This window comes from Zeus faber (genome assembly GCF_960531495.2).
Source record: "Zeus faber genome assembly, chromosome: 21".
Classification (NCBI taxonomy): Eukaryota; Metazoa; Chordata; class Actinopteri; order Zeiformes; family Zeidae; genus Zeus; species Zeus faber.
In genome coordinates, this window is record NC_137208.1 from 14,093,674 (window position 1) to 14,110,716 (window position 17,043).

General features: G+C 45.3%; 2 protein-coding genes across 2 annotated transcripts in view; both read left to right on the forward strand.

The window, feature by feature from the left end:
• The window catches only part of LOC307246636 (IQ motif and SEC7 domain-containing protein 3-like), a gene marked incomplete at both ends in the record, with an annotated part of 50,481 nt that extends 40,893 nt beyond the window's left edge, over positions 1-9,588 (forward strand). Inside the window, 2 exons of the mRNA XM_080022622.1 lie at positions 9,131-9,470; positions 9,547-9,588. Coding sequence (XP_079878748.1) covers positions 9,131-9,470; positions 9,547-9,588 — 382 coding nt within the window. The remainder of the gene's footprint in view (positions 1-9,130; positions 9,471-9,546) is intronic.
• Positions 9,558-17,043, forward strand: part of iqsec3a (IQ motif and Sec7 domain ArfGEF 3a) — a gene marked incomplete at its 3' end in the record, with an annotated part of 56,661 nt that continues 49,175 nt past the window's right edge. The window contains exon 1 of the mRNA XM_080022155.1: positions 9,558-9,719. Coding sequence (XP_079878281.1) covers positions 9,639-9,719 — 81 coding nt within the window. The 5' untranslated portion in view covers positions 9,558-9,638. The remainder of the gene's footprint in view (positions 9,720-17,043) is intronic.

Below are 17,043 nucleotides of genomic sequence, written 5' to 3' on the forward strand. Positions count from 1 at the left end.
GCGGCGCTCAACGGACAAACGATTCAGCCGGCAATCGACCTCCGCTGAATCACACGGGCCCATTAGCAGTCATGGACCGGGGGGCAGGGAGACGTCAGCAGGCGGTGTAATTACATTCCAGACGCAAAGCGCGGAGGCCGCTGCACTCGTTAGTCTTTGATACTGGCGGCGTACAAGGGAAGGAGAGCGAGAGAGAAAGAGAGAGAGAGAGAGAGAGAGAGAGAGAGAGAGAGAGAGCGAGAGAGAGGGCGGGCAGGACAAGGCCCCACTACGCCTCGTCAGTCATGTTGACACCCGTAAACATTTGGCCGTCTTCTTACCTGCCCGAAGGAGAGAGATAGAGAGAGAGAGAGAGAGAGAGAGAGAGAGAGAGGAATGGAGGCAGAATGTACTGGAAGCTTGGGAAAAAATTGGATGAAAGAAGTGCGGATGAGAGGTTTCGATACGCGGGGAAGAATGGCAGATTTAGAGGAAGGATAAAAGCGGGAGGGATTTTTTCTCTTTACGGTATCGCTACGTGAGTCAACGCACCATGCGCACACACACAGACACACACACACACACACACACACACACACACACACACACACACACACACACACACACACACACACACACACACACACACACACACACACACACACACACACACACCCTCGCACCATATCTGCACACGCTGACTAATCCCTTCAAACACCTTATCCCGGTAAACGCCGCGTACCTGTTCAAGTTTATATTTGGCTCCCTTATCGGGAATTTGACTTAAATCCAGCCCTTCTTAGCTTATTGGTTGTCAGATTATTTTGTGACATCACAGCATGCCAGCAAAATGCCAGCCGGGACCCGCTCGCACCCATCCATTCACATCCACGCTCACGATAGCTACCGGAGATGTTGAGAAGGAGAAGAAGCAGGAGATGGGGAGGGAGGGGGAATCCATATTTCTTCCGGCCCGGTCCATTTTTTTTTTATTTTTTGCCGCGAAGGAGCTGGCCGGCGGCTCGGCGCTCGGAGGCGCGAGGCTTTTTCGTTTCGCAGTTCGTTATTCATGACTCACAAGGAGCTCCATTTTTAGGAGTCGCGCGCACCGAGCCAGATCGTGAGGATACTTTCTCCTCGTCCTAGCGGGCGCGGTGGAAAGCAAACGTGAGCGGGGGCGGGACCAGGGGGAGGGTTTGGCAGAGCGTGGACCTGTTTTGTTCTCACACGGTTCACAAGGCTGAGTGCACAGGTATCGAGGCCGCCTTGATCATCTTGATGGGGAAGGAATAATGATTTGGGCCTGATGCAGGCGGACAAAGTGACGGCGGTACGCACGCCTCATTTTGGGGAGCTTTGTCTGAGCTTCAGCACATTTTAGTGTGGCGGTTCTCCCAAATTTTTCCCCTTCTTCATCTCTGCAGTTTGGGGAAATAAGGGGATTTATCCACGGCGCTGTTTAGACCATGAAGTTTGTGCTCGCTGCTCTCTCTCTCTCTCTCTCTCTCCCCTCGGGGGGAGAACGAAGCCGGATCTCTCCCACAGCACTCTGCTGCATATGCTGGCCAGATTTTACGCTCGCTGATTTTAATCTTATCACTACATCCAATAAGCATGGAGAGGAAGCAAATGTTATTTGAATCATAGCGACTGTGGTTCTTGTCCGCAGTCTCTTTCACTTTCAAGAAAATGAAAAAGGGACCGGGGGAAACGCCCCTGAAGTTCAAGGGGCTTAACTAAGGTTGTATTTAAATAACGTCTCCTCGACAGCTCATGCCCGTGTGAGTCGTGAGGTGAAGGACTGCTATGAGATGGACGTACAGAGGACCTCATGTCTCCTGCCTCTGGGTGTGCAGGAACTTTTGACCAGTTTGGAGCCTATTTGGCCTTGCTGGACGAGATGTGAAGATGAAGAAGATGAGAATCTTACCCAGTGCCCAAAACTGCTGAGTCATATTTTGGAGTCATTTTGGAGTCTGGTGATTTTGGGGTCTGGCCTTGAATAGAAGTCTGCAGCAACAAACCACCAGACTCAGCAGAGGGATGCTGTATTGTATACACCACGGTCCTGGTGCTTATTTTTCTCAGTTCAATGTGCCATCTTAACCATTCTTTTTTATAACATTTTCTCAGCTGAACAAGTGCAATATTAAAATGTAAAGGAAGAAACTCAACACTGTCAAGTGTGAATTGAGACTGGCATCATGTGGCTGCTGCTGTCTTCCTTCGCATGGACCAGACCTGCTTTGCTTTGCTCTCCGCCCTCCGCTCTCTCCTTTGCTCCTATTTTCATTTTTTCCTGCTGCAACGTTTAATGAAGAAAGAGTGGCTCCACTGTTTGTAACAACTGGAGACTTATTTTGCAACTACTTTTAAAGGATCGCCACTTGTTTTTAAGCCACCACTAGATACAATGTGGTGCGTGGGCGAAGTATTGCTCCCCTCGCTTCAGAGTCTTCAAGATGCACAGACTGATCTCAACTGTTCAGAAGATTGCTGCACTCGAAACCAGGATCATCACTTTGGAAAAATTTGGATAACTTGACGACACACCACTAATATCTCCTACTGGTTAGCTGACAAAACCTTGCACAGCTAGGCAGGCTGAAAATGAAGAACTGTCTATAAATGGCACTATAACCTTCCCAAAGCTCGGTAAAAGTGAGCCAGTAAAAGCCCGAGGATAAAAGTGGAGCTGTCGTCCAGCATGGAATACCGCTAAGGCCAGCTCATTCCACACCGGGCACCAGCAGATCAACTGCAGAACAGGTTTGAAGAACCGCAACAAAATCAGCATAAATTGGAAACAGAGAGCACTGCTGACAAGATGCACACCAGAGAACAGGGACAGATGATGGCGCACCCAGAGGGAGAAATGTCAAAAAAAGCTCATCCAGTCAAAGGACTTAGCCGTGGACCCCCATTGGATCAAGAGCTGTTCGCTCTTATCGTGGGAGACTCTGCTATGAGAGACATTAGTAGTAAGATGCTAACAATATGTTGTTTTCCAGGCACAATGGTCACTGACATCAATGATAAAATCCCCCAGATATTGTCTGATCACACAAGGATTGGTTAATTTATTGTTCGTGTGGGTACAAATGATACCCGAAGACAGCAGTCAGAACTGTGAAACCGGACTTTGTTAAATTGCTTGACAGCCTTGCCCAACCGAAGCCATTTAAAAGTGGTCCCCTACCATCAGTGGACAGAAGAATAGAGAGGTACAGCAGACTCCTGGCGCTGAACTCATGGCTTTTGACAACCTGCTTTTCAAAAGGCCTGGGTTTTATTGATAACTTTAATCTGTTCTGGGGGCGCTCAAACCTTTTCAGACCTGATGGCCTTTGTCCAAACAGATCTGGGGTGAAACTACTCATGGGGAATTCCCCTCTCCCTTCATCACCCGTCTACCCCCTGCCTTAATGCACTGCAGCCCCCAGTTATCAGCAGCTCAAGGCCACACACTCCGACTTCTCTCCAGTCTTCCAGCTCATTCTCCCTCTAGTTTATTTTCCCTGCCATTCCCCCCAACTTTCTCCCACTGGCTGTCCAAACACATTGGGATTCCACGACTCCCTTTTATCCTGCCCCCCTTGTCCGTCGAGCATGCCGCCACCACAACCTCCCTATCCTCTGCGTTCATCACCACCCGCTGACAACAGTACGAATATCAATCCCAGGAGACGTAACAGCTGACATGTACATGGTCCCTGCTGCTGTCGAGATGGCATCTGCAACTTCACAAATACCAAGCCGGAACTCAAAGTCCTTGGGTCACACACTGCTCGCCCGCTATCACCATTGAGAGACGCTGCGTCAGTGCATGGAGCCGTGGTCTGAGTGCTCGCTGAAGCGGCGTGGTCCGTACAAAGATTCAAGATTCAAAGAGCGCTGTAACCTAGGTGTACATTGTATTTGCGTTTGTCACATAGGCCGTTATTGAAACGTGACCAAACGGGTTCAAATATGTCCGGCAAAATTAATTTTTTCCGGACACCGAACTGAGTAAAAGTGCAATTGCACTCAGAAACTGTAAGGGTGCCGAATCTCATACATTTATTGTTACTTAATGCTTCTTTAATACACTGAACAAAGTGGCCCCACTCAAGGTCAAAAAGAGGTTAAGTGGTAAATCATCACCACAGATTAATAGCTCTGTAGAGCAGCTGAAAGGAAATGGAGAAAATCTTAACTCAAGGTCCATCATAGTATTCAGCAAGAATCCTTATTTGTATATAACAATGCTGTAGACTGCACCGATTATTACAGAGAGTGGGAGTAACCCTAGAATACATTTTTTCACCATTGACCAACTGCTTTATCCTGACCCTGTTCCTGACATTTTAAGCCAAGTATCTGTCACAAAATGTGAGGAATTTGCTACGTTATTTAAAACCGAAATGACAAATATCAGAGCGAGTATTACTTCCGCTGCTGGAAATTTCAATAGTCAACCCTATTCAGCATTCATGGGGACTTTTAATACTAGGGTGTCACGATTCACCAAATCCACGTTTCGATTTGACTTTCGCTCTTAAGGTCATGATTCTCTTTTCGATTTAACATACAGTTTGTATATTAAACATACGTATATTATTTCCGCATTGACAATTATGCCATTGTTAAGCCCCTTTCACACATGATTCCCGCTAAATTACAGGGATATACTTTCTGGCACCGCTAGTTAGTTTCACCTTTCACACATTCAGATACTGTACATTCAGGAAAAATTTGTGACTTTTCCCACATGCCATGATAATGCCGGAATAGATGGGGCAAGGGACAGATCCAGCAGAAGTCACCCGCTGCTGTTCCGGTCTGCATCCCCGACACCGCGTCAGACGGAGCAGCAGCGCATGGAGCGACGCACGGACAAAGCTCATTCACTTGCGCGAACAAATCGGATGAATGAGGACGTAGCGCGCAAATGAAAACAAATATGCTTATAAAATAAATCTTGAAGTAAATAAATGAGGCAATCGATATAAAAATAAATGTAAATATATAAATGAGTAAATAACGAGCCTACGGATCGGGTGCAGGCGTTGGTGGCGCCGCGGGCTTTCGTGAGACCCTCCAAATCTTATGCCAAGTTGCCATTTTCAAGCATGCGAAGTGAGAAAGCAAAAGTGCAGGTGTACACTTTTTCCTGCTCCCTTTTGGAAAACCAGTTCAGTTCGTTAGTTTGTTTATTTTATTTTGAACATTTTGAATAGGCTATTTTGGAAAACAGTAAAGTATTTAGAATGTTTTGAAAAGACCACTGCAAAAAGAAGGTTTCCGATTTTACCGTTGACACGGAACACGGCAGTTGGTCTTTTAATCGGCACATTTTACCATCCCTACTTTGTACATTATTTAAATAGCGTAAATGACTGTTAATTAAAATAAAACAAAAACGTCATTTTCCCTGGTCCCTGGTCACCAAGGTCCGCTGGCGGGAGCGTGTAGTGTGCGTCGAGGGATGGGGCGCAGGGGACCCCTCCGCGGAGCTGACCGCAGCTCGCCCAACTCCGAAGCAAATTAAAGAAAGTCGGTTCGGATGCCGGGCGAGCCGCAGTCGACTCTGCGGAGGGGCACACTGCATTTGTTTACCGGCGGATCTTGAACGCCCCAAGATGGCGACCATGTCGGACAATATTAACCACATAAATATGGGGAGAATCACGAACCTGCTTGTGATTTCGAAGTTTGAAGTAGTTTTCTATTTCAAATCAGAATCGCGACACCCCCATTTAATACTATTTCTGTTGCAGAACTCTATAGGATTGTTATAGAGAGTAAATCTTCCAGCTGCTCTCTTGATCCTGTCTCGAGTATATAAAAAAAAAAGGTTTTCAATCGGTCTCAAGCTCTTCGAATCATTAATTCATCACTTGAGACTGGGTTTTTTCCTGGTGCTTTTAAAATTGCTGGTAGGTAACTACAGGCCCATCAAACCTTCCTCTTTTAAGTAAAGTACTTGAGAAAGTAGTCTGTCAGTCTGTCCGTCAAATGAAAATTTTGTAAATGTGTAAAACAACATTTTGGAGAAATTTCAGTCAAGTTTCAGAGCCAGCCACAGCACAGAAACTGCTCTCACCAAAAAAATCAATGACTTAAGACTCGCGCACTGATATCAACAAGGTTTATACTTTTGGACTTGAGCACAGCATTTGATCACAATATTCTCATAGATCGTCTGGAGAACTGGGTTGGACCGTCTGAATGTGTCCTGAGCTGGTTCAGAACTTCACAGGGAGAGCGTTTTTTCATCTGTCTTGGAGAATATATATCAGAGAAACATGATGTGGTGTTGGTGTTGCACAAGGGAGCTGCCTTGGACCCTTACTTTTCTCATTTCACATGCTTCCATTAGGTGATATCATCAGAGAAAATCTTGCCATAAAGGCAGGAAACTCTGTCTGTCTGTATGTCCTTCGATTATCTCTGCAACCGTTCATCCGATCTACCTCACACCTGGCGGGTTAATTGCTGGGGACCCAAGGATGTGCAGTGTCGAATTTTGTGCAATTTGGACCCCGGGCCATGTGTAATATTAATATACTTTTTATAAATTCAAATTTAATGAGGATAAGACAGAAATCCTTTTGGTTGGCCCCAGAGCCAAAAGGGAGGAACTCTCTGCAAGACTTGATAAGCCGAATCCCTGGGTCGAATCAGAGGGTAAGAAGCCCGGGTGTTATTCTGGATTCTGATCTCTCATATTGAAAGTTGACCGAAACAGAATTCTTTCATCTTAGAAACATTGCCAAAGTATGGACCTTCCTAGGCCAGAAAGATGCTGTAAAGCTAATTCATGTGTTTATTACAAGGACTACCGGACTACTGCAATGCCCATTTTGCTGACCTTCCTAACAAGTCTATTAACTCAACTAAGTTGAGAGGCTTCAGATTATTCACAATCCGGCAGCTAGACGTTTGAGAAAAACAAGAAAGCAAGAGCACGTCACTCCAATTTTAAGGTATACTGCATTGGATCCAAGTTTCCTTTAGAATTGATTTTAAAGTCCGCTTATTTGTTCACAACGCTCTAAATGGCCCCGGTAAATTACGGGGATAAACCTTTCCCGACCGGCCTACATTACAGAATCAATGGTCTAAAAAAGAAGAAGAGTTTTAAAAAGTTTAGAGGTAAGATAGGGGTAAGAGATGGGATGTAGAAAAAAAAGAAAATGGGAAGAAACATGTTTAAAATGGTTCGCATTAATCCACCGGCACCAGGGGAAACTGTGGATTGCCATAGCTTTTTATTATGGATCAGGTGCAGATCTTGGGGAAAGCGAAATATCGCCCCCCTCAGACAGACGCGTTGCCACCTAGCGCGTGCTAGCGTAGAGTAGGATTATTCTACTTACTCCACTTTGTAAATGCATTTTGCTTTGCTTGCTTTGCTTTTCTTGTCACTATCTGACGGCCTTGATTTAATGTAAAGCACTTTGAGAGGTGCCGGACAAATAAAGGTTATAATAGTTGTTATTATTGCTGTAAAACTTACAGGTCGGTTAGAGCCTTTGTCGACTGGCAAATTACATCGCTGTGACAGTCACGGAGAAAACAAAGCTTCTCATACACTGGCATCATAGCACTGGAAAAGGAGCTTGAATATTATCTGGCCATGTCCAGCAATTGGCTGGACACAACGGACTCTGAGTCATCGCTCTGTGATTTGCAGTCAGATGGCAGGATAGAGGCCCCGTTTACAGCAACAGTGAATCAACTGAGTGACCTTGAGTACTAATTGACTAAAAACGATTCATCCCAATTAAAAGAAAATCACAGCTTCTTAAATTTTATTGCGGGGCAGGTAATTTTATGGTGAGGCTGGTAACTTTTTAGAGTTACCCTGATGCCCGGAGACCTTTTGACCGAAGTTTAGGCCTTTTGTCTTAAAACACTGACATACATACTCTCAGTTCACCACACATAAATGCGGGTGCCTGCACTTACAGTACAACACTAGGGCCACGCCGCCGGCGACGGGGCTGCAGCGTGAAGCCCGAGCAGCTCTCGTCTCGTGGCCGCGCGGTCACGCCGCCGGCGACGGGGCTCCTGTGCACCTGGAGTTTGTGGGCGTGTCGGCTCAAAGTTGACTGGCTGTTATGGGCGCAGCAAACATTTCAAACCTTTCCACTTTTTTAAGATTGAATATACAATATATACAGCCCTCTGTGTACTTTTTTTTTCTAATTAAATTGGTGGAGCTGTTTACTTGACAAAATAAATGATCTCTCGAAGGAATTACGTAGATACTCTTGCCATACGTCCCTTAAATAAGAATTGCCCTTGTTGGAGAAACGGATTTTTTTTTTCGATAGTTAAAAAAAAATTACGTAATCATGAAGAATATCCAGTGGTCCGGCTTCCATTTCCTAAGGATCAGCGCCAGAGAGTGTATCTTCTCTCCTATTGGCTGAGCGCCCAGCACTGCTCATTTGCATAAAGTTGAATTCTGCTCAACTTTGCTTGTCGCCGTGAGCCCGTCGCCAGTCGTCGCTCCGCCCCTTGCATCTAGATGAAGCCGAGCTCCATTTGAAATGCATTGCAGCCTGTCGCTTTGCAGCGCATGTACGCCGGCAGTGTGACCGTACCTTAACTCGTAATCACTGGGATATTTATGTTAGCTGCATGGCCAATCCCCCTGTCTGTGTGTGTGTGCGCGTGTGTGTCTGTCGTGAGTGTGTGGTGTGTGTGCGTGTGTGTGTGTGTGTGTGTGTGTGTGTGTGTGTGTGTGTGTGTGTGTGTGTTTATCACTTTTGGCTGTCCTAAATTGTTTTATGTCTCTTCACATTTCCTGTTGTGGACTTCTTGCTGCGGTCTATAATGGCTTTTGATATTTTCTTTTCACTTATTTTTTTCTTGCTGTTCACTGTGCTTTGGCCAGCCACTTTGTGCTGTATATATATATATATTTTTTTTTTCCTTCTTCTCATTGTCTGTCAGTTGTGATAGATAGAGCTAGAACAGAGAGAAAGGTCCACCGGCCTTCTGCCCCCCATGCACACAGTTGGTATAGCCAGACTGAGTGAGATCATTCAGCGAGGTCGACCTCCACTCACCCACACAGCCTTGGAGAAGAGATCAGAGGTCACCCTGGAAGCAGCAGCAGCAACCTCAACCTCACTGAGTTTTCTCCTCCTTTCTGCAGCGATGACCTTCCTCTAGACTCGTCCTTGGGGCAGGATGGGAAGGGAGGAGAGGGGGAGCTGCAGCCTCAGTCTGAGCCCCAGCAGCAAGACCAGCCCCAGCCCGAACCCCAACCCCCGCCCCAACCCCAACCCCAACCCCAGTCCGAACCCAAACCTCAGCCTCAACTCCAACCCCTGCCCAAACTGCCGCTTGAGACCCAAGAGCAGACGCAGACTGAGGAGAAGGCGGCGGCTCCGGAAAGCCCCGTGACACCGGCGCCCGTCAAGGGGGGAAGGGAGGGCGAAGGCGAACAAGAGGTGGCAGTGGCAGTGGCAGTGGAAGTGGAAGTGGAGGTGGAGGTGACGGAGGGGGAAGCGGGGACGAAGCAAGAAGAGGAGGTCCGGCCATCCCAGGGGAGCGATGGCGGTGGGCCAGCGTTGGAGGAAGAGGGGGAGGAAGAGGAAGGGGGAGGCGTGAAGGGGGGTGGCGCAGGGAGGCGGGCCAGCCTGCACCACACGGCCTCGCCCATGAGGATGCAGCGCAACGGGGCCTGCTCGCACTCCGCCACCTCCGACTATGAGCTCTCGCTCGACCTCAAAAACAAGCAGGTAGGGCTGTGTTTGGGGAAGGGGGTGTTTGGATGTTGGGTGGGGTTGTGTATTTTTGGGTGGGGGTGGTTCGGCGGGTTCCCCAGCTTATGTGTATACTGTACGTTTTGTGGTCCTTGATGTTTTTGCGTTGGCCTTGAGGACCTTTTCTGTTTTTTTGAGGGGTCCCAGCCTGGAGTTTGGTTTGCTTTGTGATGGAGCTGATTCTCCCGGGGCCTTTGAGGGCCAAGGTCTTCAATGGTGTTTTTGCTTTTAAAACTGTTGGACGTTGGAGGATGTTTTATGTCAGCCCTCTACAAATTAACCAGATGGTTTTTTGCATCTAGATTTTTCTTTTTTCCCCTTTTAATTTATTGTCAATGGGATTAGTCATCGTTTCGCCATCATCATCTATCATCATCGCCATTGCCGCCAACATAACTATCACTGTCACCATAACACGATTTGGTTCCTTCCTCAGACTGAATGAATTTCTTGGAGGTAATAAAAAATAGTACTTATTCCTTCATTCCCCTGTGCGTTATTGAGTTAAATTTTACCTGCCGATTGTGAGTTTCAATTTCATGGCTTCTTGATGCTGTTTTGGCAATATGTACACACACACACACACACACACACACACACACACACACACACACACACACACACACACAAAATTTAAAAACGCTGCAAACATTGTAAAATTCACATTGTATGTACTTCTGAATGGATCTGTTATAAGTGCTTTATAATTACATATTATGATACGTTTTTTTAGAAAGGCTTTATAATTTTTATTTTAAATATATTATCATTATCCCTATTGCATGTATAATATGATATGTTACATATCATATCACTATGGTTGCATGAAAATCGAAACCCATTTATATCGTGGATTTCACCTGATGTAACTAACAAAATGTGCACGAGTGAAAAACTGCGACGGCGTTCTTTGTACAAGTATGCATTTCCACATTTCCACGTGTGTTCTCATCATCATTCTGTTCATCCATTAGGGACACAGAAACCATCACTGTCACGCACCATCTCCATCTCCAGGGAAATCAAAGGTTCTCTCCCCATTACCATTATCAACCATGTAATCATCATCCTTCCGTGCACCGATCTTCAAACAGGTAAGGTAGAAACCTTTGGCTTGATTTTGTTTCCAGCTGACGCCTCCCACTCCCCAATTGTGCTGCCGTGGGACTTTGTGCAACTGGGACTTGCAAATTCCTCAGGGCTGACACAGTTGAAGGATGTCTCTATGTAGCAATTGCAATTTTCTGGCGATTACCTGGCACTGGTGACTCAGTGTGGAGCGATCCAGAGCCCGAGGTGCTTCGCAGGCTTATATCTTCTAAATCTATTAAGGGGAAGCATAATGTTTTCAATTGGTTGATTAATTCCAACATAAAAGGAATAGAAAAAAAAGGGGGCTCGGTCTTCCTTATAAGTAGATAAAAGTCTAAGTTAGGTTTCATTTGCATATTCTTTGAGAATAAAGGTATTGGCTTGAACACTATACTGTGCAATACAAATTATAATGCCGGTTGATATTCTCGAGAAATGGTTTAAAGTTATGGTCTGAAACTGAGGTGAACACTTCAATATACTCTGGCCTTCAGCTCTGTAATAAGTCAATTTTCACTACTATTTTCCAAACTCTGGTTTCATTCCACTTGCGTGGATCCTTCTTTCAACCTGAGCCCTCCCCCCTCAGGTTCTCTTCCTTCCATTCCCATTTGTGTGAGAATCCCTCTGTGCAGGAATATACGCCTTGCACAACATTGCCACAGACCACCACTCCAGAGAGAGCGCCGGATAGTGCCCATAAGATGGCAGTCAACAGTGCATCATCCGAAGTTACAATATTGGTCAGGCGAGATTAAAATAGGCATAACCAATATTTTAATAATTTTATATCAATTCAGCAATAGCATTTTCATTTATAGGTTTAAAATCACTGCACGTTCTTATTCTTTCAAGGTTGAGTTTTAGTACATATTGGTGCCTCATCAGTTTGGCAGTTACCGTTGTATCCTGTAAATCGTGAATTTTTGATGATAATATCGGTCGGACCCACCCTTGGTAGGAAGGGTTGCCGAAATTCACACCTCCCCGTTTTTCGCCCTTTGACTTTTACCTTTAAAGGACTCATTCTTCACCCCTCGCTGCAGATTTCAGGGGGTGAAATTGATCTTGTGTCTGTATGGACATGCGGCCCCAATGAAGTTTCAGTCTGCGGCTGACAGCTGAGGTTCCAAGGGACTCATAGATCAATGTCACAGTGATTGGATCACCGCTGTGATACCTTGATTGCATTGGATCAAGACCACACCGGAGCAGTAGAGTGATAACCTGTGTGAGACACACCAATCAAACTGATTGGTTTTTGTTTTTTTCTATGCGTTGGTTTGCTTTTTCCATTAAGGAAATACATTATTTGTTCATTCACATACATTTAGAATGGAGTTATATTTAAAATAATGCCATAAATTAGGCCCTTCTCATTCTAATGTGTTTATTTTACTTTGTACTGCAATATTTTTCCTTCTATTGATTTTGCTGTTGTCAAATGTAATTTCAGACGAACTTGAAATGAGATCCATACAATTGGCCTGTGGACAATGGGGCATGAGATTTATAAGGTTTGATTCATAGATGACTTTGCTCTTTTCTAAACTCCTCATATAAGTTGTCCCTGTTCATCAGTGCAGATTTTTCTTGACTGTGGCAATTGCAGAACTCTTAATATAAGTTTAATGAGTGTTTTTGTTGCCTGCTTCATTACGAATTACTCACTCACTCAGGCGTTTGCACTCAAACATGCATAAATACGTTCCAGCATTTTTGCCCCTTTTACCTCCAGATGATTTGGTAAAAAAGGAATTAAAGCAGCGTGGGTACAGGCAGTGCTTGGTGATCATTTGCAAATGCCTACTCTCAAGTCCCAGTTGTTCGTCTCTTTCAACGCTGTTTTCTTCCTTAATTGCTGCAAATTCCTTTAGAGGAAAAAGTTCTGCGTGGAGCCGATTGCGAAAAGAGACTCTAATTATCTTCCCGACGCCGTAGGACCATCTGTAATGCTAACCAAAGGTCTGCGTTCCCTCGTACAGTCATTTGACCGAACCCAGACGAGGGTTGTCCGTCGATGCTCTCCGGCGGCGTGCTTGAATAAAGGGCGGCTAAAGAATCAATACGCCATCAGACAAAAACTTTTCCCACAAAACTTTTCAAGCGCGCGCGTGAGATCGGCATGTCGTCGGAGTGCGTCCCTCGAAACCGCCGGCCCGCAGAGGAGCGCGTAGGTTAACAGATGTGGTGATTTCTCCCGCGCTCTGTTTCCTGACGACCTGGGGCTCATTCGGTTTGAGCCGCGTGTCAATATGATCCCGTCATTTTTCTTTTCTTTCTTTTTTTTTCGCTCTCTCATATTTTGTAATTGCTTTTGGAGTTGAACTTTCGCTGGTGCGCGCTTAAAGTATTTAAGGTCAGATGCTTCTCGCGTGAAAAGGTTAGACGCAAAAAAACGGATACTAATTAGTCATGTGTTAACCAGTGACCTTCTCGGCGTAAATAACCACCGTATACAAAGGAATTGTCGAGACAGACGGCATCTCTGTGCGTTCCGACGGCACTGAGAATTTGTGGTTTTTCATTTCACAGTCGGCATTGGTCGCGTCCCATTTTTTGGTGTTGCATAATACAGTGTATGTCATTAATCCTGCGGATGTTTCTGGGCTGTAGAAAGGGCTCTGTTTGTGAGAGGGGTTTAAAGCTAATAAGGAGGGCTTTACTGTTTACCCCTCATTTTTGCAGCACAATATCTAAGCATCGGTGGTTTAAAATCGGCGCGATAGGCCTGCACGTTTAAGGGTGTGAGCGCGGAATAAAGTCACAAAAAAAAAGCAGTCATTCATCTCATTGTTCTGATCATTCTGTCATACATGTACTGTGTATACCCATACCATTTAGGGACACCAGTGGGTAAGGTCTTCCCCAGATATCTGTTTGTGTTCCAGACTGATTTTGGATTGTTTTCCTTCCGAGGCGTTGTCCGGCAAAAAAAGGGGGTCGTTTGCGGTCAGGGTTTGATCCCCTCTTGCTGTCAATCCGATTTCGAGTCCTCGGCGGGAACAGAGAGGTGTCATCGCTGTTCTGTCAGGTCGCCGGAACCATCGCTCTTGCGTCGACTCTAGTGAAGTGATCGGAGGAGGAAGTGACAGGTGAATAATAGGGCGTTGGAGCGATGAATTTTCAACTTTGCCACTTGCAGCAGTCGTTCCTCTGGCCGCCTCTTTACTTTATCTAGCCCTCCCCCGTAATATCCAGAAGTCTTTTTTTTTTAATATAAAGGCTCAAACGTGCCCCATTCCCATGTTTTCTGTTTGTTCTTTGTTTGCGTTCAAAGTCTACCCCGAGCACCTACACGCCCCCCCACGGCCCACCCAGAGGTTGTGTAGCGGTCGAAAACCAAATCCATCACCAACCTCATCTATCTACGCCGGCCTGGCGTCAAATTCTGTCTTAGACATTTCACCCCTGTGTCCTTCATGCTTTTCGGACGAAGAAATGGTTCTCCGCTAATCATTCTTCCTCCTATTTGCGATAGGAGGAAACGCAGCAGGGTGGCGAGGATGATCCGCCTCCTCACCGCCGGCCCCCGCGGGGTCCGTGTTTCTAATGAACTGGCTAAGTGTGTCAGATATACACTGAGATAAAAAACCGTGACATGCCCTAAATGCTTCGTTCAGCATCCCAAACCCACACAGAGGCGGGAGGCAAAAACAAGCCGGATCAAAACCAGACACACCGTGGGGGAACCTACTTATATTCCTAAATTCCAAGGGCTACACGGTGTGTAGTGGCACTCTCTCTGAAATCTGTTTTAGTGAGAGAATTTCTGAGGGATGAGGTCAAATTCGTTACCAAGCCGTGCTGTTTTTTTTTCTTTAAAGCATCACAAGCTCCGTCTGGGAGAGCGGTCGAGCTGATGAGACTAACCTTGTCATGGCGAGAGTGTACTCGGAGCGGCCAGAGAACCGCCCTTATTAAGGAGTGATGAACATTCAGGCTGAGCGCGACCAGTCTGCAGGAAGTTAAAAAAAAAAAAAAAAAAAAAAGTACCCTATTGAGAAGCTTAAAGACAGGTTCCTATTCAGAAATCGCCTTAATATTCTCAGCGCATCCCCCTATTCTCCCAGATTTGAAGTGAAATGTAAATGGGATAGAAAAGATGGTTTTTCTCAGTGTTATTCAGCCTCTCAAAAGAGCTTTGTATGTGATTCAGGTCTTTAAATGACAATGAGCTGCATCGATTTGAACTAACCACTTATCACAAATTGCAAGCCCTTGAGGTATCGCAGCCCATCAGTGCTGCTTTGGCAAACTCCACAGGAAGGAGCTTGGTGACTTTGTCCAAGACGTCGCAAGGGGAGATTAGTGAATTGAAGTCACATTTTGATCCCTAATGGCCTCAGTATCCCACTGTAAAGCCATTCACCCGATTGTCTTTGAACTTACAGGGCGGAGGGTATGTTACACGGACAGAATTCCTCCTCAAGTCCACATCATCCTTATACTAGTAGCACCCTCTCAACCTCAGCAGAACACCGGGCGAGGGAACCGAAGACTATTTAGTGTACTTGGTTCGGATTAAAACAGAATAACAAAATATTCATTGCATACATTCCCACACAGCATACTCGCAATGTGCATGTCCTTTTCATGTTCATAAAAAAAGAAAGAAAATATTTGTTTTATTCAGATTCGTGTCATTCTTCAAAAAAAAAAAAATCACGAGTAGTTTTTGTCCAATTGTGCGCCCTTGATTAAGTTCGGAACGTAGCCTAACCATCATAATTGATTCGGTCTCAGGGGGAAGTATTCAAAAGATGTCCCCCTTGCACGCGGTGACGTGAAAAGATAAGTGCAGAGGGCACCTCCACATGTTGATTGCTCGGGGAAGCTGGAAGCAGTGGTTTCATCTAATGTTTGAGCTAAGATGAGTACGGCCCTATTACATATCTATGTTTCCCACAGTATCGGGGCAATTTCTCACAGGCAAGATGAATGGCTCGCCGAGTATCAGACAATTCAAAGTCGAGTCGGGGACATCTCAGTAGAATTCTCAGAGATTAACAGTTCCATTTGCAGATGAAACGGAGCAGTTTGCCCAAATGAGAGCAAGTCAGTCATTACTGTTCTCCTAACCTTTTAAAATATGGCTTTTTACCAAACTCTTTCACGCTCGGCCACTACACTAGACTACTATTTTTTACCATTTAAGTCCTTTTCTTCTTCTTCTTCTCCTTCTTGTTCTTGTTGTTGTTGTTCTTCTTCTTCTTCTTCTTCTTCTTCTTTTCTTTCGGATGCTCCCATACCTTCTGTTCTGCGCATCTTCCTCCCTTACACCAACCGCCTGCATGTCCTCCCTCACCACATCCATAAACCTTCTCTTTGGCCTTCCTCTTTTCCTCTTGCCTGCCAGCTCCATCCTCAGCATCCTTCTCCCAATGTAACGCTCATCTCTCCTACACACGTGTCCAAACCATCTCAATCTGGCCTCTCTCACTTTTTCCACCAAGCTGTCCGACCTGAGCCGTCCCTCTAATGTACTCGTTCTTAATCCTGTCCGTCCTCGTCGCTCCCAATGAAAATCTCAACATCCTCAACTCTGCCACCTCCAGTTCAGCCACCTGCCTTTTTGTCAGCGCCACCGCCTCTAAACCGCACAACATGGCTGGTCTCACTACCGTCCTGTAGAGCTTCCCCTTAAGTCCTTTCATGATTTATTATTATTTATTTTCCTTTCAATTGATTCAAATGAATATCTTTTATTTTCACTATCTTTCCCTCCCTCCGCTCCATTCTAATATATCAGTATCTTCCAAGCACCAACGATCAAGCGCAAGAGAAGAGAAGGGAGTCTCACACAGGCGCACAGAACCCTTTTTTTGACAACAGTTATCTTGCTTGTCCTCAAGTTTATTTATTATTTGGGTTTTTTTTGTATAAATTGTTTTGGATACAATCATTGATTCTTATAGGCATTTAATTAACATATAGTATATCATTGATGATTACTGCATTTGAACAACATTTAATTGTTGTGTTTGTGGATTAGTTTGGCTTTGTGTATTTGACATTGTACCCGCTGGGGGTGATTAGGTATTTAAAATGGAATTATTTGCTAATTCTGTTTCGCTATTGATCTCAAGAACGGAACGGAAAAGTAATTTCCAATTATTTGTGCTGTTGTCTTGTGTTCTGTGGTGTTGGCCCACTTCCAACTTTTATTAAAAATTGTCTCATAGAAAATATTTGTCAAGATAAACGA